General features: G+C 39.7%; 1 protein-coding gene across 1 annotated transcript in view; it reads right to left on the bottom strand.

Moving 5' to 3' along the window:
• The window catches only part of DHX15 (DEAH-box helicase 15), a 46,791-nt gene extending 22,970 nt beyond the window's left edge, over positions 1-23,821 (bottom strand). The window contains exons 1-5 of the mRNA XM_082281742.1: positions 23,662-23,821; positions 17,486-17,834; positions 12,527-12,720; positions 11,237-11,396; positions 10,644-10,862 (exon numbers count right to left, since the gene is read on the bottom strand). Coding sequence (XP_082137868.1) covers positions 10,644-10,862; positions 11,237-11,396; positions 12,527-12,720; positions 17,486-17,834; positions 23,662-23,729 — 990 coding nt within the window. The 5' untranslated portion in view covers positions 23,730-23,821. The remainder of the gene's footprint in view (positions 1-10,643; positions 10,863-11,236; positions 11,397-12,526; positions 12,721-17,485; positions 17,835-23,661) is intronic.
• Positions 23,822-25,113: the final 1,292 nt, after the last annotated feature.

Genomic DNA, 25,113 nt, shown 5'->3' with positions numbered 1-25,113 from the left:
AGACACACTGACCAACTACTCATCTTCCATCTGAAATGCTGAGGGGAGAATAAAGTCATGACAAAAAGCAACAGTAGGCAAAAGCAAAAAAATGGCTACAACGTACTCTGAAAAAAGAGGGGAGACCTTCCTTACCACATTCACTAGCCTGAAGCTGAAGTGATACTCACAACCCTAAAGCAAATATACGGAACTGGTAATCTAAACGCTTTGTAAAATGATTGCTTTAAACTGTGATTTGAAAAGCAAAAGCAACCTCCTTTTTAGAAATCATAAATTCAGGTAGATCTGCACCAAATCTGGGTATTTCACTTGTTTTTAAAGAGACATTTAAATTCTCAGCACAAACGCACTGAATATGTTTCAAAGAAGCACAGACAATACTTGTTCTATATTGATCAGTCTATACAATTAATGTAAGCATGGCAAAATGAAGGCTCTTCCTCTTTGATGTCCAAGGGCCCTTTTAAGAGTAAGCCTAATGCTGTCTAGTAATGCATTGCCAATTTGAATGAATTGCAGATATTTACCAAAACTGTGCACTTTGCCAACAAATCCAACACATCTTCATAAAATAAGGGGTATACAAAACCACTGAGTTGGAATGCCCACTACTGGCTTACTACAAGAAAGGAAATTTTTTTTAAATGCAGGTGTAAGTATACCTTGTTCTCCTGATAACCCCATGCAAGTTCAGTAATAGCCTCCTAGGTCAAAGGGAGTTAAATATTTCATATAAACAAAAATACAGCGCAGACCTTAGTTCCTGGTCTGGAGGTCACTACACCATTCATGGAATTTATGCAGATTTTACTGTGTAACTGGGAAAGCTGTGATGCTTGGACAGGATGCAGAGTCGTCAGTAGTAATGACTAGAGGTTCCAGGATAGTTTTATATTTAAGAGAAGGCAAAATATAAGCAAGCAAAGAAAAACAAAAGCACTACACTCTTCAGGACATATGTACACAGCTACTGATCAACTTTCAGAAGAGATTAAAGTATTCATTCTTCCTAGAGTTTACCAATGTAGTTTCAAATCAGGACTCATTAGAACACTTCAAAATAGAGATGCCATATTTGCAGAATTGCAGATAACTACAAACCTCTCATAAACTGCTTTAAGAAGGATGCAAAACACCAAGAGCCACTGTCACTCATCTGAAGACAGTGTAAGTGAATTCTTTAATCGTAGTAGTTTTAATTTTAAAAGGGAAAGAGTAGTTTCCTTTTATTTACCACACTACCAGAGAATAGTGTATCTGCTTCAGTATATCTACTATTAGTACATCAACTTCCCTACAGGAGGCCTCACAGTACCAATCCCACCAGAGTCAAGAAACATTTGGACAAAGCCCTCTGGCACAGGGTGTGACCCTTAGGGCTGTCCTGTACAAGGCCAGGAGTTGGACTTAAGATGATCCTAGTGGGTCCCTTCCAATTCAGGAAATTTTATGATTCTAACTGTATCCAGAACCACACAGATGATGACCAAAATTGGTATCCCCAAGTACACAAGCTAGAAGAATTATGTGTAGTAAAATAAGTAGTTTGAAAGTATTAAGGATGACTTTGAGTGTTCAAGATTTGTTTGCATCACATGAAGACATTTAAATCCAGAAATATGAGACATATAGTTGAAGACACAATCCTATCTTTAATCCTTTAAAGATTTAGCAAGTCTAATTCAATCATCCCACTTTATTCCAGTATGAAAGGCTTTTTAAAAACAAACCATACAACTTTAAATATTTGCACACCATCTACTCCAAACAAATTCATTATAAAACCCCTTCCTTGAAGAGAGATTATTGTATCAATCTGCACAGAGAAGAAACTTCTTCTCAGGCAGAACAACAAGGTAGAGTTAACTTGGTTTGTATTTGGATTATGCCTGAGAAACTCCTCAAAGCCCTTAACTACCACACTGACTACCTGAGACAGTGGGTAATGGTGTGCGGGAAGTAGGAACAGACACAGGATCAAAGGACCCCACTCAGACCCATGATTCCCAGTGCATCAACACAAGGACCTGCTTCAGAGTTAACCAAAGAAGAAAACAGGCCTAACATACAAAAAGCGTGAGGCTTTTGGCAATGCTGAAGTTACTAGATTGATCACAGTTTTTCACAAACAAGACTTCCTACAACTAATATTTGAGAAATAGTTCTCAGTAAAATCATAGTCAATGAAACTGTCCATCACTGCACTCATTCTGACAAGAGCTGACTACCAAAACGTAAACAGCAAGCAGACCACAAAAAGAGGAAAGATTACATCAGTGAAAATGCTCATTTTTCTCAGCTGCAAGTGTCACGACACATCTGTACTTCACAAAACCCAGTTATCAGACTTGTCCCAGACAGTCATCTTAAGTACTTTAAGGCTTCCAGAAACATTGTGATCCTATCAAAATAAATTTACAATACGCAGGCAATAGCTACAGTTTAGCTGCAGCACTACACTAGAATCAAGCAGCAGTTAAGAGCAGCACTACACTCTGAACATTAACATGGAGTCCTCAACACTCTTCCACACCATCAGCATCTAAGTGATTTTCCCTGGAAAAGCTTCAAAAACAGACTACAATCAGTAAAGAGACATTATTTCTTTTTATGCATGTACTAGTGATCAGTGAGGTAATTGGGGTGGTGAGTATTTTTCAACCAGAAAAACAAAGTCATCTCAACATCCAAGTGACAGTCAACAATTTTTACTTTGATCTCACAGCTAAGTAAAAATAGCTTAGTAAGAAAAGAAAAGCTGTAATCAGGAAAATTATTTTATCAAGATTATTATTTTTATTATTAAATCAAATTTAAGCTAATTGAAATGGTGTTCCTTCCAACAAATCTGTGTGATTAAGATTGGTTCTAGACAAAAACCTGAGCAGACTGCATTGTTTTCAAATAACTGGTGGACAACAGACAATATTTAGAGTACGTGCCAGATTGGGTGAATTTTTTCAGGAGCTTAAGTATCAGTAAGTAATTCTAAGAGACCAAAGAGATTCAGGATTTTAGCATCAACTTCCATTTGTGCAAGACCTAAGTCTGCATGGGAATCAATGCTTAGTATTGTATTGTTTAGAAAACACAGCAAGACCAGGGTGCACAGTTTCCCTCCAATTTATTAGTAACAGTAGTGCAGCCATCTCGATTTTCACAGAATGGTAAGTAGGTTACTTACGCCTCCTGAATCTGACAGAAATTTTACTCCATCTTAACTCACTTTTCCAAAGAAAAGGCAGGCTAATGGCTAGCTCCTAAAAACCCAAAACCATCTGGATTCAGAGACTTTTATTCCTCTCACTGAAGCTGTGTTTTTTCTGTGCAGCTAGAAATGCGAAGTCCACCAGCCCAGAAGCAAACTTTTGCATATGAAGCCTCTTGACAAAAAGGAGTTGAGTCCTGAACTCTCAAAATGCCAGGATTGAAACCAAGAGGACCATAAGTTTTCCTGTGGCTTAACTTCAAGAGTACCACTTACAGGACTAATGCTTAAATCTTCACCCCACTGTTGTCTTTGATGCGTACTAGTAAATACTAACAAGACTGAAAACATGAACAGGTCTTTGTATTACTAAGTAATATTTAGTAATACTAATTTTTTTCCTAAAAAAATATCACTTATGAAAGTCTTATTACTAAAAATCTTCCAGGTGTGACTTTTAAAGACTGTGTCAGTTCCATTTAGAAACACATTGGTTCCTTAGGCTCTGTGTCAGAACACACAGCAAAGAGAAACTTGGAAGTAAATGAACCACAAGCCAATATCTCATCAGCTGCCTCCAATACCACATTTCCACTGCTTTGTATCATCTCACTACTCCAGTACCTAACATACCCTAGGCTCTGCATCAAAAACGAAGGATCTGAACGTATTATTAGCAGTTCATCTAAAAGGAGCTGTATAAAATTAATTGCACAAGAGACTGATTTTGCCTATCGTGCACATTACTTTTTTCTGCTGTTGAAAATAAAGTCTTTATTACATGTTCAAGCTGAATGCTCAATAGAAATTCCCATCCATTTCTTTTCCTGATGGCATTTTTGCAGTAAAAAGTAAGGTGCTCATACTGAAGACCACGAACAACAGAAAAATATTACAGAAGCAGTTGCTTATGGTATTGAGTTAGTGCACCACATCTTTAAGAAGCAAGTTTGTGCTGAAAAAAAAAAATACATGATTCTTAGTAGTTTCATTACACGTTCCATTAAATGATAGGCAAAAAAAGCCCCAAAACCCACAAACACAAAAAGAAACCCAGAATGACAAGCAGCAATGCAGTTCACAGAATCACAGCACATGTGGCTGGAAGGAACCTCAAGGATCATCTAATCCAACTTTTCTTGTAAAAAACACAGTCTAGGCAAGATGGGCCAACACCCTGTCCAGCTGAATCCTACATGTCCAATGTTGTGGAATCCACCCTTTCCCCTGGAAGTTTATTCCAATGGCTGATTACTCTCATTGTGAGTAATTTTCCTCTTGGGTCTAATTGTAATCTCATCAGGGCAACTTTCATCCATTATCCCTCATCTTTTCATGTGGGTCCTTGTAAAAAGGGAGTCTCCATATATATTGTAGATACCCTTAAATACCGGCTCATGATGAGGAGATCTACCCTGAGCCTTCTTTTCTCAAGGCTGAACAAACCCAGACCCCTCAGCACTTCCCACTCCTTTGAATATACTTGTGGCCTCAACTTACCGAGTTACACTGCTCCTACCCAACCTAACATTCCTTGCCTTCTGTTTGTGTGCAAGACTCATCCGTGCTGCCATGGAGAAGGTACAGTGAAATTGCTGAATACTAAACAGCAGTTACCAAATGATGGACCTTGAGTTACCCTAAACCAAAGTAATTCGAGTGCCAGTATTCACTCGAACTCACAGGCCAAAGTGGTCTATGCAGCCAGTGAACTTGCTGGCCAGGCTCCACTCAATCTCATCTAAACTGTACCTCATCTTTACAAAAACCCCTTCTATAAAAAGATTGTGACTAGTGATGACATTAAAGTACATTCAATGGAACAATTCTAACACCTAGCATGCAAAATAAAAGTTCAGTGATTTTGTAAATATGGTCCTTGGGAACATTACTGCAGAACCCCTTTCTTCAGTTGACCCTGTATTTGGTATACTTAAAGAATCTCATGGGATAAGCAAAACTTCAAGACTACTCCAGTTAAAACACACTTTAAACTTTTAAACAGGAGATGACAGTCCTATCTACAGAAGATCAGTTGCTACACTATACAGTTAAGATTTAGCTTAATCTTGGATACATGCATCAAATACATAACTCTTAAACCCCAAGGGAAACTAATGCCAAAAAATCGTAAGGCAATTTCACCTTGTGTAAAATGAATTTGGGGGGAGGGAAACAAATGTGTAAATAAAAAGTACTTCACAAACTAGAAATATCTGGCAGACACCTTAACCTGTCCCCTTCTGAGTTCCACTGCAGACAGGGCACAGCTAGCCACATCTGGCTTTGATGACATGAACACCTTTCTAGAAATGCAACCTTTGTCCTCAAAGCCTGCACGGAACTTCCCTAATTTCCCTTTCTTCTTCTAGAAATGAAAGAAGACTGCTGCAAGCTAAAATGACAAAATAGCAGTGAAAAGAACTGGCACCAAGAACTGCACCATTTCAGACCTCTGAATACAAACTGAGCAAAACAAAACTTTGCAAAATTATGTAATTATGTAAAGAAATACATGGAAATAACATGGAAAAAGTCAACACTTGACCATAACTGAAACTGCTCTGTCAAGTCAAAACTGAATTTGCTTCAGCGTAATTCCTATATTCAGGATCGCTTTGACCTGATCTATTTGAAATATTTAATACTGACATCATCTTGAATGAAAAGCAAAAAACCTTCCTCCCTTTAGCATTGGAACAAAATTAGTATTATTACTCTTCTTTCAGTTCATGCTCAGTCCAACTCCCCAAATACTTCCTATATGAATCTAAACAAGACAATGTGTTCACTGTAGCCCAGTACACAGACTTCCTCTTAACCTCATCCAACCACTACCACTGAGACCAAAAGAGCTGTCAATTTTTACTTCAATTTCCACGTAAGAAAGGCTCTGCTTTCTTTCAATTCCAGAGTTTAACCAGTGATGAAAACATCATGCCTTTAAAATAAACCCTCATTTACCAAACTTTCTATAAAAACATCAAAAACATTTTGCAACTCTTTTCCACACCATCAGTTTTACCAATATCATTTTAAGCTCTCCTAGAATACTGAACGTCACAACATTTTAAAGTATATTTACCTACAATCAAGAACAACACTGCTGATCTGTATTTCACATCTCCAGCTGCACCTTGGATTCTTCCTCATAAACGTGTAACGATGCACTGGGATTTATTAAAAAAAGGTGACAGGTAACATAACTGGCATTTGTAAACGCCCATGTTACCAAAACGTGTAAGACAGATCTACACAGTTCCTATGTCATTATTTGTCTTTCCCACCCCACAAGTTTCATCTGTAAGCTACACCTACTCTCAGATTACTGCTCTTAATAGAGTGTAAAATCCAATACTGTTTTAGAAGAACTCCAGTAGAAATAAACCAGCTGCCTCTCAGATCTGCAAGCTTAACAAATGTGTATCTACACAACTAGACTACCAACTTTGTAATCTCAAAGACTGAAAACAAGTTTGACAACACCTATTGTCTAAGAAAGACATGTTGACTGAAATGTAATTATGCTTTTCCCTTGTGAAACAAAATCCCCCTCCGTTTCCAATTTTGCCTGTGACTGATGACAGGCAACCTAGTTTACAGCTACTCAGGTGTAGTGGGTTGATGCCGGCTGGATGCCAGACACCCACTAAAACTTCTCTCTCACTCCCCTCTGCAGCTGGACAGGGGAGAGAAAATACAACTATGGGTTCATGAGTTGAAAGAAGAACAGAGAATTATCACTCATCAAATACCACCACAGGCAGAACAGGCTCAGATTAGAAATATTAATTTAATTTATTACTAACAAAATCAAAGCATGATAATGAGAAGTAAAATAAAATCTTCAAAACACTTTCCCCCCACCCCTCCCTCCTTCCCAGCTCTACCTCCTACTTAATAGCACAGGGACACAGGGAATTTGGGTTATGGTCAGTTCATAGCAAGTTATTTCTCTTGCTTCTCAGGGAGAGGAGTCCTGCTCCAGCATAAGATCCCTCCCACAGCAAACGGCTCTCCATGAACTTCTCCAACATGAGTCCATCTCATGAGCAACAAATCTCTGCAAGCTGCTGCAGTGTGGGTCACTCTTCTACAGGGCACCGTCCTTCAAGGACAGGCTGCTCCAGAGGGGGCTTCTCTCTCCACGGGCCTTCCACATGGTCACAGCCTCCTATCAGGCATCCACCTGCTCCAGAAGGGGTCTCCTCCATGGGCTGCAGGGGGATTCTGCATCCTCATGGATCTCTCCATGGGCCGCAGAGGCACAGCTGCTTCACCACAGGCTGCACCACTGACTCCAGGGGAATTTCAGCTCTGGTGGCTGGAGCACCTCCTCCCCTCCTTCTGCACTGACCTTGGTGTCTGCAGAGTTCTTCCTCTCTCATGTTCTCACCCCACTCTTCTCTGGCTGCAATTACAATTGCTCAATAATTTGGTTTTTTCCTTCATAAGTATGTTATCACAGAGGCATTACCACAATTTCTAATTGTCCCAGCCTTGAGCAATGGCATGTACATCTTTGAAGCTGCCAGGCATTGGCTCTGCTGTACATGGATGAAGCTTCTAGCAGCTCCTCAAAGAAGCCACCCTGCTACCAAAGCTTGGCCATGCAAACCCAATACACCAGATTATACCTCTTTTGAACACCAGCATTAAACATGAACACTATTCCCACGTTCTGAAATTTTCCTGATATACCAGGGGGTTGTTTGTTTTTAAAATCAACAAATGAGCTTTCCTCCTTACAAAGCCTGTAGGACAAGTCCTGTTCCAAAATGCTCATTCCCAATAAATTTTGTTTTTAAACATCCTCTTTTATTACTAATGGATTGAATAGCAGTTCATACAATGTAATCATGTACTTTTGCTCCTTTCAGGATTCAGGAAGGAAATTTTTCTGAACACGTATTTCTGAACCATTAAGAACAATTTTATCTTCATCCAGTAACAGGCTAATACAATTAAGATCCCTTTAGTTTCTGAACACATTTAAGCTTTTTTTAATTTTCTGGGCATGACAACACAGAATCTTCCCTGCTATCTCCAAGTTTCATCATCTTCTCTATGTCTTAACTAATCTGTACTAACTAACTGCTATCCATCTTAATTCCCATATGAATCTACTTCAAATTCATTTGGATGCGGAGACAGCAGCTAATAAGGACCTCCATTCTACCACAGACCACTGCAATTACACCTCATTTGAAGTCTCTTAAACTCTGAACAAGTCACATTTTCACAGTTTCAACTAAAGCATCTTCCCTTTCCATAATTCCATATGGCTTCATAAATGCTTCTTTCTGACAAGAAAAACAATCTTGCACCCTGTTCATACTGTTTTCAAGAATCCAAAAGAACTACAAAGCATTTCTGCCTAGCATACATCAATTTTAGCCTAGCTACTAAGGCTAATGAACCTGAACCACACAGTACTAATGGTACATAGAGCACACTTTCCCATTTTTGACAGTACAGCAGGTCACACCACTGTAGATTCAACAGTGATACACACAGAGACTCCATTATGATACTCAACAGAGGCCCCAAAATGTCACTAATCAAAATGGTTAAAATATTTCAAAGCTTCTCTACAAAAGCTAAACCAGACTTGAATTTCATGCTAACCACCCAAACTCAGACTCAGGCAGAGTTTACTCTAGTGTCCCTGGGTAGCTCCATCAACTGACACATAGACTAGGGAACTCTAGACTCCAGAGCAGAGAATGCTGGCTTACAATGCACAGTGATTCAGTAATACAGTGTTAGATGCTTTTATGCTTAACTACACAAACAAACCTATGAACATGTACTGTGCACAGAATTTTATTCAGAATTTGCTTATAATATATTACGTCCTGCAAATTAACCCAGTAAAAAATCAAAGAACCTGTTCATACAAAAGAACAGAGTATGTCTGTAGCACTAGTGGGTCTGGACTATAGAGCCATTTGCCAAAGGAAGACACTCATCCCGTGCCCTGCAGTTACTGTTTTAACAGGTTATTTACAATAATACATAGCAAGTGATGTAGCAAGCATTAATTTATAAATCAGAAGGCCATGTATTTGTGCTTCGTGAAAGGTTGAAGACCAGCCTGATTTAGCATCTTGCTGAGAAAATAAAATCTGCTGAAACAGCCAGACAGCAGTGTTCCTTTCTCTTGCCACCAATTTTCACCCTTCTGCAATAGCTGTTTCACTAATTCACACATTTAAGCGCCTGACTAGTCTGAACTACAACTTCGAGCTAATACCAAGCAGGTAGATTTCAAAGTCACTATCATTGACTGTATTTCTTCCTACCTGTTCTTCAACTTACAGCAATACTCCAAACAAAGAAGGACAAATGTAGAAGTCAGAGTATTTGCTTTTATAGTGACAGTCACTGCTTTGGTTTTCTAAGGGAGATGACCTGCCAGAAGACACTTCAATCAAAACTCGTTTAAGAGGCAACACATCTTTATGACTGGCAAATCTACTCAAGAAGCCTGGGTACCTTTAGCATCACAAGTTACTTGTACCACTTTCCCCCCTTGGCATAGTTAAGGTTGTATATGCTTAGAAGAAAGACACTGAACTGTTCCACATCCCTTGAAAGCTACTTTTTCAAGAGTAGTAACTGCAAGAAGAATGAGGTGAAAAACATTTTTGCCAGCTGCATTTCTTTCCCTACTAAAACTAGATAAAGGTTGACTGAGTCCAGCAAAATTTCAAAGTGGCTATGGGTTTTTAACCTCTTCTCCATCTCAGTTTACCAATATGGACACTCAAAAGAGCTTCAAAGAAACTAGGACTGAAAAAAAAATAAACAAACCAGTTTATTTCAAGTATTTACGATTTCTAGAAAATCCTCATTTCCTGATGTAGTTTATTTTAAGTGCTTTTATACAATCCTCTTTTGCAAGGCACAGAGTCTGTTTCTGAGACCTAACTCCCAGAATTTGTGGTATATAAAGTCTACAGCCTAATATTCAAAGTTATTAATAAAAAAAACCAAAACCTGAACATCTTATTAAAACTACTACTGATAGCTAAGTAGCAGAACCAAATTGTTATTCTTCAGTAAAGCTGTACAATACATGTACAGAAGTGCACAGAACTATTTTTTCCATAAAAACCAAGGATGCTCTCAGGTACCCAGATCATCAGGAACCCAGATGAGTTCCCATCAGTACAAACCTAGGGTTCATTCTCTAGGTTTCTGTTTTTAAAGTACCTGAGTCGATGAGAATTTTCATTTTAGAAAGGCCTTGCACAGCATTTACATTACATATATGTATCATGTCAAAGGACCAAAAGCATATGGCGGTAAACCACAGGTCATCCAAATAATAAACTAGAAAAGGAAACTAAGTGTTTCAGTCTACACAAGTCACTTAAAATAGTTTCTGTATGGTTCAATGAATGGAAAACAGAAGAATATAAAATACCTCTTGTCCAGTAAGAAAGAGTAAAAGATCTCCTTCTTCTTCTTCACACATGTGAATCTGTATCACTGTTCGAATGGCAGCCTCAAGGTAGTCCCTTTCGGGTTCTGGAGTATAGAATATCTCCACAGGATGGGTGCGACCCGGGATAGTTAGAAGAGGGCAGTTATCAAAATAGATCTGAAACTTGCCAGCATCTAAAGTAGCACTCATAACTATAACCTGTAGATTTGGAGGACAAAAAGTTACTCAAAGTTTACAAGAATTTGTGACATGTTATGCACACAATGTGTAACTTTAAGAAAGTAAATTGCTGACTGTGATATAAGAATGCTTTCATTACCTGAATACAGCACCCTTGTTATAAAGGTCCAAAAAGATTCCAAGTCCAATACATAAGGTTAAACTACAATTACATTGTTCCTAGAAGCTTCCTCAGTACAAAGCACATTAAGAATTTCCTAGGTTAGCCTTCCAATATACATTATCACAGATCAAAAAACAATTATAAAAATCAGCTAACGGTAAGCACACATACTCTATCCACTATGCCTGCAACTAGAACAGAGATACTGTTGGACTTCATCATTACTGACCTTCAAATCAGATCTCTGTCTTACAACTTCCTTCAAAACTCCCATCAAGATATCCGTAGCCAGTGTTCTCTCATGGGCCTCATCAAGAATTATAACACCATAGCGCTCCAGCAAAGGATCATTCATTGCTTCACGAAGTAACATACCATCAGTCATATATCTGAACACAAACAGAAACAATCCCAACACACTTTTTATTAAGTTTGATGCAGAATCCTCTTTCATATTCACCTGGTTGCTTGAACTAAGCTTTTAATCAACTTTTTAGAAGTAGGAACACCAGCAAACTACTTCCAACACGGTAATGAGCCCATTTCAAGTTTTCAAATAGAGTATAAGTGGAATCTGGGATTATGGGCGGGAAGCTTAAAAAAAAGAGAGAGGGGGAAACAAGGTTCAGTAACATTTACGAAAGTTTGTAGACTATTACTGGCAGCATTATTATTCCACACCTAAGCTCAAGAGACAGGAAAAGAAAGGGAAGAAGGAAAAACACCCTCTAAAATCCAAGATATAGTGTTTCTGCAACTGCTTTCCTTTTCTGTCTGCAGATCATCTGTTCACTTCTGACTTTTCTGTTACTGTTACATTTCCTTTTCCATGTTAACTTTATGCCCAGCCCTTCAATAACTCGTATGACCAAGGAGAAAACATCTTTTGATAGAGAAGTATTAATCCTTGAACCACACTATGTGGTGTTTTTAACTGAGCATTTTAAATGTAATCTGAAAATGACGTATTACATGCACCTGGTCCCTGGCAGCACAGGAATCCATAGCAGCTGACAACTAAAATGCTCCTGACTATGTCTCTCAGAGCCAGGTTTAGGCCAGTGTTGAATCTTTGCGAAGTTTTCTTTACTGAAATAAGCTACTGAACTTCACCAGAAGTACCCTGAATAGGAAATACCACACAAAAAACATCAGCTGAATGCACAACAAAGAGAAACTCCATGCTGATGCGCTTTATTATGAATAGCGCCTTAATAATAAAATACTTATTCAGATCACCACCTTCTTTATGGATCATTTAAAATCAAATTCTATAGAGTTCAGTGATTTCTTGAGAAGGAATGAATAATTTCCAGCTCTACTCATGCCTCATACCTCAGTTTCTCTCAGCTCATGCTATGGCTCCCATCTGTCTTCCCCACTCAGACACAAAGCACCAATCCACAGATTCACTCCCTTATTACTCCTTTCATAACTTTGCTCACATCCTTCATTACCCTGTGATTCCCCCAGCTACAAGTACGCTGTTATACCTTTACCTGACAGCTGCCATACTTACTTCAAAATGGTTTTTGCGCTACTGCAATCTTCAAACCGAATGGAGTAACCAACCTCCTGGCCCAGCATGACATCCATCTCATCAGCAACGCGCTGTGCCACACTCATCGCAGCCACTCTTCGGGGCTGGGTACACGCTACTCCCCTCTTTGGGCCAGGTAATGAGCGCATGTAGTCAACACACCACTGAGGGATCTGTCAAGAATAAAGTTCAATGATAAACACACTTCAAAAGGTCACATGGAATCTGTAACCTTTGTGTTGAATCAAAAGTTAGTTAAAATTCCACAGAGATGCCAACTGCACACACAAAAATATCCAAAGCAGGAGAGCAGACAAGACTAGTTAGTTGGATTCAATGGCACTAAATAAAGCACACTCTCATTAAGCATGTACATAACTATCTTTGAAGCTATTAAGGAAATACATAGGTTCACCGTACATTTTAGCCCTGTTAGATCAATACCTTTTACACATACTTAGCAGCAGCCAACACGATCCAGGACAACCAAAATTAAAGCTAACACACTCAAAATTTGAGATCAGTAGCACAGTTTCAATTTTACAGTAAGCAAAAATGTATTTTTTGTCTTAAAAAAGTAATGCTTATTACTACATTTAAGCAAAAATAATTATTTCAGTAATAAAGAACTGTCTTAGCCAAGTAGTGCAACAAATAAAATGAATAGATAATTAAGTTCATAAGGTTTATTACTGTTTTTCATAAATTTCATCAACCTGATATAAAACCCCTATGCTTTCCTTCCTGTACCAGCACTCATTTTATCTGCCAGTCAGTAGTTTTCTGCTCCTGTTAGGAATCTTGAAACAGTAAGAATCATCCAAAATAAGTTTTATTCAGAGTTCCTAAGGTCAGTAACAGTTTGATGGCGATAGAATGTTCTCAGTGTGACACTTTATGAGGAGACATCTCCAGGCCTAACCAGTTCCAAGCCTACAGACCAAAAAAACCCCACTCGTTCCTAGTAACTACTTTTCAAGTATTCTTAAAAGCACAAAGAGTAAAAAGAAAACATATCCTTTGTACATTGTACCAATGAGAAATAAGAGAGAAAGCAGTATAATTTAAACCAGGAAAACGTCTGCTCTTCATTATTATATATTCACAGCAAAATGGACATAAGTAAACACTAAAACATACCCAGAAGCAGATGAGTGTGGTCTAATGCATTTTTTAAATGAAGAATATACTTCCACTATAAATGTAAGAAAAATAAGGCAAACAGAATCAAAATATGACAGGAGACTACTAAACTGGTGTGAAGAACTCAAATTTCTGAAAATCCTATTCAAAACTAGAAGTAATAGCAGCTCTTGAACACTAACAGCAGCAACACGAAACCCTATCCTGTATCATATACATGGCTCCCCTGCTTCCCAAGTCACTAGTAACAGCTCAACTCTTAAGAATACTAGGTGAAGCTTTTTGACTTTAAATAGAGCAAGTCCTGAAATAAATTTTGAACCAGCAGGTCTGTCAGGCCACTGCAGCATGAAATAAAACCAATTTAAAAGGGATTTTCCAAAATCCTTCAGCACTGCTGTCAAATGAAAGAAAAGGGTTCCACAGACTTCCCTGTGCTAGGCTGATACAGACAACCACCGCAAGACTTTTCCTGTCCAGCTTTTAAAGACATACAAATACTGGGAAAAAGGGCTGTGCCATACTGCATTTTTTTACTTCAGTCATGTCTGGGAATATACTGAACACTTCCTATGACCTGGTTCTTATGAAACCTAGCCTAAACTTAACTCCTCTGACAGAAAGAAACCCTATACCATCATCAAAACTCCTGACTTTCCTTAAAAAAAGTCATTTTATCAATATCAAAAGCAGGAGGAATGGCTTTAGTCAGCACCATTTAATCTCAAGGACTTTCTCAATTAAGAGAGATTTTCAAATATAACTTCCATAAACCGGAGGAAGCAGCAACTACACATACAGTGGTCTCTAAGATCAAGGATAAATGCACTAAGGGTTGTTACAGACTACTTCAAAGTCAAAGGAACTTCATGATTTTAGAGAATGCAGAGCAAGAAACAGAAGAGCACTGCCCTTTCTGGCTTTTTTGAGCCTCTCCAACTTACTGAAAACTTCCTCAGTTTTTTAACTTTTGTTGCATGGCAGAATTCTCTGAATTTTCACTATTTGAGAACCTGTATCAGTTCTCCTGCACACTGCAAAGGACAAGGATTAAGCTATACTCTGCATCACCTTGCTTCTGAACTTCACCCACCAAGAAATTCTGCTGAAAAGTGGCATCACTTATGTTACATCAACACACAAAGGAGATGCTACTCTACCATTCTCTTTACAAAAAAAAGTGAGATTATTATACCAGGACCACATATGATCCCATATTTAAAAGACAGTGAACATTGCAATTACAGCAAGTAATTATTTCCTTCCTAAGAGAAATCAGGCACACCCATTCCACCACTGAGCATGTTCCCAGCGCATTTAGAAAAACCAGTTAACTTTGAAGGTTGTGTTTAAATTACAAATCAAGCCACTGCAGACACTAAAGAACTGAAAATTAATGTCTTGGCTTCCAGTATACTTCTTCAGTACTTTGGAGCTTAAATCTATGTGAAACAAGTGAGAAGAGTTTCATATTCTGTTTTTTCCCACTGTCTGAGCCAAGCATTTCCAATCCTGGGTGCTCTACAAGACTAAAAAGAAAACATGCACATAATCACATAATCACAGAATCACAAAACAGTTTGAGTTGGAAGGGATCTTAAAGATCATCTGGTTCCAACCATCCTGCAATGGCCAGGGACAGCACCCACCAGACCAGACTGCTACAAGCCCCATCCAACCTGGCCTTGAACACTTGCAGGGATGAGGCATTCATAACTTCTCCAGGAACTTGTTCCAGCATTTTACCTCTCACAGTGAAAAATTTCCTAACACGTAATCTAAATCTCCCCTCTTTCAGTTTAAAAGTACCTTCTCCTTGTCCTATCACTATCTACCCATGTAAAAAGTCACTCTCCATGTTTTTTTTGTTAAGTCCTCTTTAGGTACTGAAAAGCCACAATGAGGCCTCCCCAGAGCCTTCTCCTCTCCAGGCTGTACAATCCCAGCTCTCTCAGCCTGTCTTCATAGGAGAGGTGCAGATGATAATCAGGGAAGGGACTTGAAAGGCAGCAGCTCACTATGAAAAAGATTATCTACTACTGTATAGCCTTCTACTATCCCAATGAAAGAGAAGATAATAATTTTGGAAATAGTATTTTTCAAATGCTGCTTGTTTTTATTTGTATAAAGTTGGCATTAATACCTCATGTACACTTGCAGTTTGAGCAGCAAAGGATTTCTTAGCTGCAGAAAAGTATTTAGCTTTCTCTGATCAATGAATTTAAGGAGAAGAAAAACAATCATCCCCCAATAGGTTTTAAGGCAGCAATTGACCACAAAAAGGATGTGACACTATCACATGCAAAACAGAGTTTTCATTAGGTGGCAGCAGGACAATCTTCTGTGGTATGTCCCTACAGAGACACTGTCAAGTATTTCAAAATGTATCTGCAACCTCACAGAGCCAATTCAGAGGAAGCAGGGAAGCTTCCGAGACAGCTTACGTGCTTCTGGTAGCATAAATCCCAGATGTGTTAAATTACTTAAATCCTTTCAGAAAGTAAGGGTTAAAGTAGTAAGAAAACTCAAGAAAAGCTTTATGCCTGAGGAACGACAATGACACAACCCTTCTATCTACAAGTTTTCAGATCACACAACAAGTAATCTTCTTTTCATATAGGTAAGTACCATTTTTTAATATAATATTCAGGATGCTGCATCTTCCAAATAACTACATAATCAAACCTTTCCGAAGAATTCTATACAGTCCTGGTCTTGGCTTACACACTTCACAAAAGCAATACAGATAATGTCATAACACTACCTTCTGAACAATACACTGGTTCCAAGAATGTGCAGCAAGGTCCTGTAACTTCAGATATTTCAGGCACAGGTCTAAAAGATATCCAATGTACTACTATGTCCTTCACATTTTCTCAACATCCAAAATTTTATGACCAAAAATTTACTGTCTGTAAGACTTCAAGTTAGCTACAATCCATTTTATAGAGACTAGAATATTCTTCCATTTTTATTTTCAGTCTAGATAAATGGATTTTATCAGATTATAGAACAAAGAACTTTTTAACATTACTTTTCCACAGACTACACGGCAAACCAGAGGATAAAGTTTTGAACAAGTTTGCTCTGCTATAAATACCCAGGTGTTCCTTGTATCTTAGACATTCCGTATTTACTGGTCCTCAAAATTTTTCTTGAGGCTTAAGGAAGCTCTGCACATCTGTTATCATTACTTTTGGTGCTGAGGAAGACTTTTAAAGCCATCACTCTACCAAAAAAGGTGATTTTTAACAGCAGCACTGAAAAGCTCTACAACCTCTGAAAATTTTCAGTAACAAGGAAACGTAAGTATTCAAACACTCAAGTATGAATATCACCAAAACACATGATTCAATCACGTCAGAATTGTATCTGACACTTTAATTCCTTTTAATTTTTTATCTGTAGCAGTAAGTTTCATAAAACATGAACGAGTTCATACTTTGTAGCTGCTATTTACACAGACAGCTGAACAAATTATTTGGAACGACCACTTCAGTTTGTGGATTAGTACACTTCTGTCACACCATTAAATCTCTATCTTCCTCTACCAGAGACCTACCAATTCATAAAGCCCAATGGAAGCAGGGGCCTGGGAGCAGTACTGGATTTTTAAAGTGGAAGATGCTGTAAGATTCTCCTCACCTTTGCACTCATTAAGCAAATACAACATTCATTAAATTAGTTTTGCTTACAGCTTGTAAAGTATTCTTATACAATTCTTTTCTCACGCACACCTACCAACAGCCACAATCTTTAAAAAAATGCAGTATCATCATAGAGATAAGAACTCACCTGTGTTGTTTTACCAGACCCAGTCTCTCCAACCAGCACAAACGACTGATGCCTAATCAAAATATCCGTAAATCTTTCTTTATATTCCCAGACAGGAAGTTGTAGCCTTTTTTTCAGGATATCATAATATCGTGGTGTATGTGGTAGATTTGTGAAAGGGTTAATACTGTGTGGAATCATTGCTGGTTTTATAGCTGGTAACCCAGCAGCCGCATAGTATGTAGAGTTAGATGCAGGTCGCAGATCCTTTTCCTTGTCCCTTTCTCTGTCACGATCTCTATCTCTGTCACGATCCCTGTCACGATCTTTCGAACGGTCATCTCGGTCCCTGTCCCGGTCCCGATCTTTCCTAAAATGAGTTAAGAGACACAGCAGAAAATGAGACACTTGAATATTTAAATGTAGAGGAGGAATTTAAATACAATGCAACCCTAAAGATACCCAGTATAAAGCAGATACAAACCAAATCTTTACCTGGAAGGATAAGCACCAAGGAGTAACAACAGTATATATGATGCATACTCAACATTAGATATATGTATAGCTACACTTGTTGTACCTAAACACTACAACATTTCCTCTCATTACAGGCAAGACCGAATAAAGTTAACACATGGAGAGATGAAAATTTTAACCCTCTTCATTTAATGATTATAAAGAATCAGCTGTGCAGTGTAGTTCTCTTTTGCTGCAAAAGAGAACACTAAATAGTCTTTTTGCCTACCTACTATAGGAATTATACTCATCCACAAAAAACTGACTCAAGATAATAAGCAAGCCATCAAAGGAAAGTTTGACTTTATTATTCCACAATGACTCTGTAGCATTTTTGTTTCAAGTCTTATACACAATTCTGACTCCGTTAACTTTGATACACAGGTTGCTGAGTCTGGAACTTAAGACTTAAAACTAGCCACTACAGTTCACAGAATCAGAATCATTTAGTTCGGAAATGACCCTTAAGATCATGGAGTTCAACTGTTAATCCAACACTACCAAGCTGTACAGTACCTTCTCCAGTATCGCTTCCTACCACACACTTAAACAGCATTTATGTAATCCCATTTGTTCCAAATATTAAGCAGAAAAATCCACTGCATGTGCAAAAGAAAAACAGTATTCTCAAACTCTGGCCCCAGTCTTTTTGAGAGTTTCTAATTCTGCAAGTCCATGTACTTGCTCTTGCACACAACCCCAATCTTCCTACAAGCACACAATCACAAAAGAATCCAAAAACTACAGTTGCATGCTTTTAATAAAAATTCCCAGTTCAGGACTTTGAAACAAGCCCTACTTTACAAAAACACTCCACCCCATTTTAAACTAGATTAAGATTAGCAGCGTCTTTGCCTGCAAAACTGAGGATATCCTAACATTTGGCTCTTTTTGTGCGTTAGCTGAAATCCCATCAAAAAGGCAAAACAACAAACTAAGTCAACACCAGCTTTATAGTAAGTGAACACAAATATTTCTAAGGATATTAAGTAAAAAAAACAAAACCTTGCCTCCTTCTTCACCAACACTCAGGCATGTCTAGAGAGCACATCCAAAGAAAACTGTTGCCAACACCCCTCTCCAGAGTTTTTTTTTTTTAATACATACAGTTGGCATTCAAATGTAACTACTAAAATAATACTAAATTCTGACCTACGGGGAAGATGCAGTAACCAAGATTATTCTACAAATAAGTAGTACACAAAAGTGCTGTGCTTTGGAAACAACCACCACTACTCTTCTCATATAAATTAATGTAATGTATGCAGCCTTTTTTTTTCCCCCCTCAGTACTTCAACATATTATGACGACAGAGGTCATAGAAAGATTTTTTTAACATAACTTCTTTTAACATAGACTCACTGAACACAAAGAAAGTACTGTTTCGTAAACGTACTGTTTACTGCCACTTACTTAACTCAGTTGTATACAGATCATCCTGAAGTTTTAGACTCTGAGTAATCTAAAAATTAAGACCCTTTCTAGGGCATGTGTTTGAATCTGAGATAGCCTCACTTTAACATTACTTCTAACACAGTCAAATACTGTACAAGCTAGAAATCTCTTCTTACTGTAAAATGCCAGGCAGATATTGCAGAACCCAACAGGTTCATATTCTCCATATGGAAGTTAGCCCTGTTTGAAGGAACTAGGCTCCATTATGCTACTAGGATGGTGTAAGTCTAATAGCATGTATCAGACAGCAACAACGCTTTAGATGTGCAGCTGATGAGCTATTCATCTTTTCAAAACCTGCAGGCACCAGGACATACGAGTGCATGGTACGACAGTAACATAAGCAAGAAAAACAAATAAAGGTATAAAAGCAATCCAAGAATAGTAAAGCCAGGGTAAAATGCAACAACACACTTCACTGAAGGTAGAATAAATCACACTACTAATGTGCAGGTTTCGGTTTGGTTTTTTACAGCCTTCTTTTGTGTATGTGTGCTTCCTAAGGATTTTTATCCTTCACTGGTATCTTGTTAAAGTGTAAATAAACCACATCAACAAAATCTATTCCACAACCATTTACTTACACAGTATCACATCAGCAGCTTCTGCACCGCAGACCATCAAGTGTACCTTTCGGTATGCTTCAGCCCCCCATGAAGCAGCCCTAGTGCTGAAATGAACATACCCACACTATTGCCAACCCTTCCCATGTGTCAGCACAAGCATTTCACCAGCCTTCTGAAGAACCAACCTTCCCACCAGCATTAATTCTAACTTGGATCAGGTTCTCTGATCTAGCCTCCCAAACTCTCCCTTGTAGCACTTATTTTCCGTGTTGGGAGTTACTTGTGTGGGCTTAAAACGGACAAAAATACAACCTGATGAACAAAACAGTGAATTAAATGGACTACAAATACAATCCAACATGGAAAGTGTCATTAATCCCCTATGTCTCAGTTTCTTCACTGAACTCTTACAGCTTTTTAATTATGCAAACAGAAAGGAAACGTATCAAGCTCTATGCACATTTCAGAAGTAAAACACTATTTATGTGTTAATAAAGGGAGTTGAGTATCTTTCTTGTTTTCAAAAAGCAGAAGAGAAGCAGGGACAACAAGATCCTGCCATAGAAACAACACAACATACAACGTGCCTTCAAACTTACTCTCCAACACTGATAATTACATAGCAGCACTTACCCTAGAACTGTTACCCAGTCTCCCATTATTACTGAAGCTTAGCAGACACAGACTCCCTTGGTCAACAAGCAAAAAGAGGAATGACAGTTATGCTGCCATATTAAATTTCCTTAACTTTCTAAAACTGTGGCTGGGCAGTTCTTCACTTATAAACTGTCACATTTTAGCTTTTTAAATATTGCACAGAGAAAACAGAACTCAAACACAAAAACTAACAGTAAAATAATAATTTAATCACGTTTGTCTTGTGCCTGAAACCCATAACAGCCTCCATGATCAGAAGGGGGTTGGGATTTTTTGCTCTGCTTTTAAGTGAAAAAGTCTGGTCTGCTCTCTGCTTCCACTTCCCTACATGATATATAATATATACAGATATGAACGCAAAAGAAGCACTGTAACAATCACTAAATAAGAGCGCTTCTTTTGGTAAAAAAAATGTAAAAATAAAAATGGAAATAAAGGACTCAAGTTAAACCACTGATCATCACAGTGAAAGTTTAAACCCATCTAACAGATCATCAGTACTTTTCCCCATTACTAAACACAGCAATAGTTGATGCAAAAAAGGTAGTGCAGCTAAAGGAGTTTCAGTTCTATCCAGAAAATAACCAACTGATGTTACACAACTGAAATACATGTAACTGACGTATCTGAATAATCTGAAATATTTACAACTAAAAAGAAAATAACATATTTTAAAATAGTATGTATGTAATTCATAGAAACACTGTAGCCAAAAACCTCCCATACAATTTCTATTTTTTGCAAAATGTTTTTTACTTCACAGCCAATACTTTAAGTCTGGAAGAAAATAGATGTTATACAGATGTTTAAGGTTACACCAACAATTACAAACCTGTTGAACAGGTAGAGCCCATGTGGCACTGCTGCCGTGGAGGGCCACCCATACCAACAGGGGCCTCCATCAAAGAGGAACTAAAAAATACAGGTTCACTTAAAGTAACTTTCATATTTTGTCAGGTAGTCCAGTTTGGATGCAAGACAAACTACTGTTCTGAATGTGAAGTGGTAACCATGCAAGGAGCTCATCCAGCTTAATCCAGCTCCAAAACCATCCGAACTGCAGAAAGGCGCTCTTGACACAGAGGCAGACGTGTACACACACGCTTTTAACAAGACTCCACGCATCTTCCTTTCGGCCTTGCATAAGCTGCAAAACCAAACTACTCCAAAATAAACCACCATATAACATTAGTATGCCTCATGCTACACGAATTAAGATTTCAGGTCATTTAAGAAATAATCATGCTCAGTAATTATGCTTATAGTGACTTGTTCTCAGTCCTATACCATTTAATGCTTTTACTAGCAGAGGTGGGGACAAAGAAGGGGCATAAGACCAGCATTTCTACAGCTTTTAGGTACCATAAAGGTCAATGTCTTCTAGTTTAACACTGGTGGGAACTCACTGCAGTACATACAAAATGGTAAGACTAAGAGTTTGGAATGACACTACATGATCAATAAAAACAGTAACAATTAAAGCCACACCAAAACTATAAAACCCACCAATATACAAACAGGGAAATACTGACCTATGATTATCTTTACAACCAGCTGAAACAGTCGTACCACATTTAAATAACGCCCGGTTTTGACATAACCACTTGGTAATTTAACAAAAGCCTCTACATACAGAAAAGCTGTATATGTACAACTTTTCTGCAGACTCAAGAGTACGAGGTATTTCAACCTCGGGGAAATCATACAACAATGCATTAACGGAGACAAATAGTTCAATACACTTATTTTAACAAACATTATTATGATGATCCTACAGACAGGAAACAGAAGTTGAATAATAAACTTTGTTTAGCTGAGAAAAATGCATCAAACTCTAGGGGTTAAAAACTGAAGCTATACAAGCTTACATTAAAAAAGGCCAAGTTTTGCAAAGGCTGTTTAGCAGTGAATATTAACTGCTACATTAGACTTATACTTATTGTAACCCTTGAGGACAAACTCAAGGATTTTTCTTAGATAAACACTCCAAAACAATGCTGATGGACTTTAGTAATTGTTTAATTCATGAACATCTCCTGTGCTACATAAAGAAGGCCTGACTAAACAAACATTGCATTTCTGTGTACTCCTTGAGACTTTAGAAATTTCCTTTAAGAGCCTCTGCCTTTCCTCCCCCTCCTGCCCAATGAGAGGGGAAAAGATTATGTAAAGAAAGCTCTAAAGCAACGCTGAATTTAAGGACAGCACCAGTGCCTTGTCTGTGTTCCTGCAATTACATTAACTTCAACAAAAATACGCTGAACCGTGTGCAGTACAGCCCTAAAACTTTAACCTTCGCAAAACAAAGGAAAAAATAATCACTCCCTTGCCCCCTACCTCAAAACCCACCTCACCATCGATTGCTTACTTCAAGCCAAGCACACCACCGAGGGTGACTGATGAAAAATGTTAACAAAGGAACAACGCTCCCACCAGTGCAGGCACTAATAACACGGGCTGCACAAACCTCGTGCTCACCTCCAGGCCCACGTTTGCCAGACACCTCAAGCCAGAAAGAATAAACAAATCAATACAAAGGAAGAGGGGAGAAGGAGTGGGAAGGGCGAATATAAATACGAAGAACTGCAAACAAAGCGTGGCGCGGGGCCGCGGGCCCAGCAACGCGCCACCCCCGCCACGGGCGCCCAGCCCAGCCCACTCGCCCGAGCGGCTGGGCCGGTGCCTTCCTCCCTTCCCCCTCCCGGCGCCGCCGCACGAGGCCCTCCCGCCCGCTCCCTCCGCCATCCGCCCCCCCGAGGGGCCCGCCCGGCGGGGCGGCCGATGCCGGGCCAGGCCCAGCGCTCCGGGGAGCCGCGAGGCTTCGGGGCCTGCTCGGCCGAGGCGGCGTCGCTGCAGCCTCTCCCTGTCCCGCACGGCGGCCGCCCCGCGCCCCGGGGAGCCTCAGCCCCGGAGGGGCGGCCGAACCCAGGGATGGGGCGCAGATGGCGCGGGAGCCGCCGCGATCCCCCCACCCGCCCCGCCGCGGGCCGCGCCGCCCCTCACCCGTCGGTGGTGCGTTTCTTGCTGGAGCTGTAGTCATCCCCCAGATCGAGGCGGTGGCGCTTGGACATGGCGATGGCTGGCGGGCGGTCGGTCCGTCCGGGTGCGGCAGGCGGGCACTCTGCGCTCCCTCCCCGAGCGGCGGCGCGGCGAGGCACGGCCGACAAAATGGCGGCCGGAAGGAAGCGCTGGGAGCGCGCGAGGCGCTGCCGCGCGGACCCGTTGGCGAAAGCCTCCCCTGGGCGCGAGCCCGCCAGCCCCGCCCCGCCCCGCGCGCTCCCGCGGCGGCGCGAGGGGAGCCGGTCGGTGCCCTGCCGGAGAGCCCCGTCATAGGATCAATGGGTTACAGGATCATCCGGGGGGGAAAAGACCCTTAAGATTATCCAGTTCGACCGTCCACTCAGCACTACCACTGTAACCACTCAATCATATCACCCAGCGCCAGATCCAAACACCTCTTGAACACCTCTGGGGGTGGCGGCTCCACCACCTCCCTGTGCAACTTATTCCAGTGCCTGATCACCCTAACAGGGATTGATTTTTTGTAATACCTAGTCTGAATCTCCCTTGTCTCAGCTTGAGTCGATTTACTCTGGACGTCTCGCTACATGCACAGCAGAAGAGACCAGATCCCACGCGGCTACAACCTCCTGCCAGGGAGCTGTAGGGAGCCATGAGGTCCACCCTGAGCCTCCTCCAGGCAGAACAGCCCCAGCTCGCTGAGCCGTTCCTCATAAGAGGTTTTCTAGACCTTTCACAAGCTTTCTGCCCTTCTCTGATCACACTCCAGCATCTCACACAATACTTGAGGTGCAGCCTCACCAATGCTTGCTCCCTGTCCCTCTTCACAGTCCTTCTCCTCGAGGTTACAAGCTTTGCTCAGCTGCTTGAATGAGCACTCGCTCCTGCTACCCGACTGTCGGAGCAAGGCTGCATTCACATAAATGGCTCAGCTAACAACATGAAAGTAGTCAGGAAAGATCATCTAGCAGCAGTGACCTGTTCCGCAAGTACAGCCAGCTCAGCAAGTGGGTCTTTGTCCGTAGATTCACGTTCCAAAGATTTGCCGGAATTACTTTAATACAGCTATTAAAATATTTAATATAGATGGACAAATCCACAGGTTTTTTTTTTTTTTTAACAGAAGAGCATTTCTGTCCCTAGTTTTAGATAATATAGCAAAATGGCACACACAGCTCCACTGGAGTTCTAGACGTTAGTGTAATAAAAATAAGATTTTTATGCTTAGAGTTATCAACCAAAATAAATATTCCTGGAAACTGGATTTTGAACTTTTCCTGTGAAGCTGGAAGTAATTTTTAAAATTATACTACAAAAAACTACAAAAAAAACACTGGAGTATCTCTGTCAGAGGTTTCTAGAGGATAAACACTACAGAATAATTCCCAAATATCAAGCTTACTTGTTATGCTATGGTAGCGTACCCAGAGCTGC

The sequence above is a fragment of the Coloeus monedula genome (genome assembly GCF_965178545.1).
Source record: "Coloeus monedula genome assembly, chromosome: 5".
Lineage (NCBI taxonomy): Eukaryota > Metazoa > Chordata > Aves > Passeriformes > Corvidae > Coloeus > Coloeus monedula.
The sequence above is the reverse complement of the archived record's forward strand: the minus strand, read 5'-3'. Positions and strand labels throughout refer to the sequence as shown.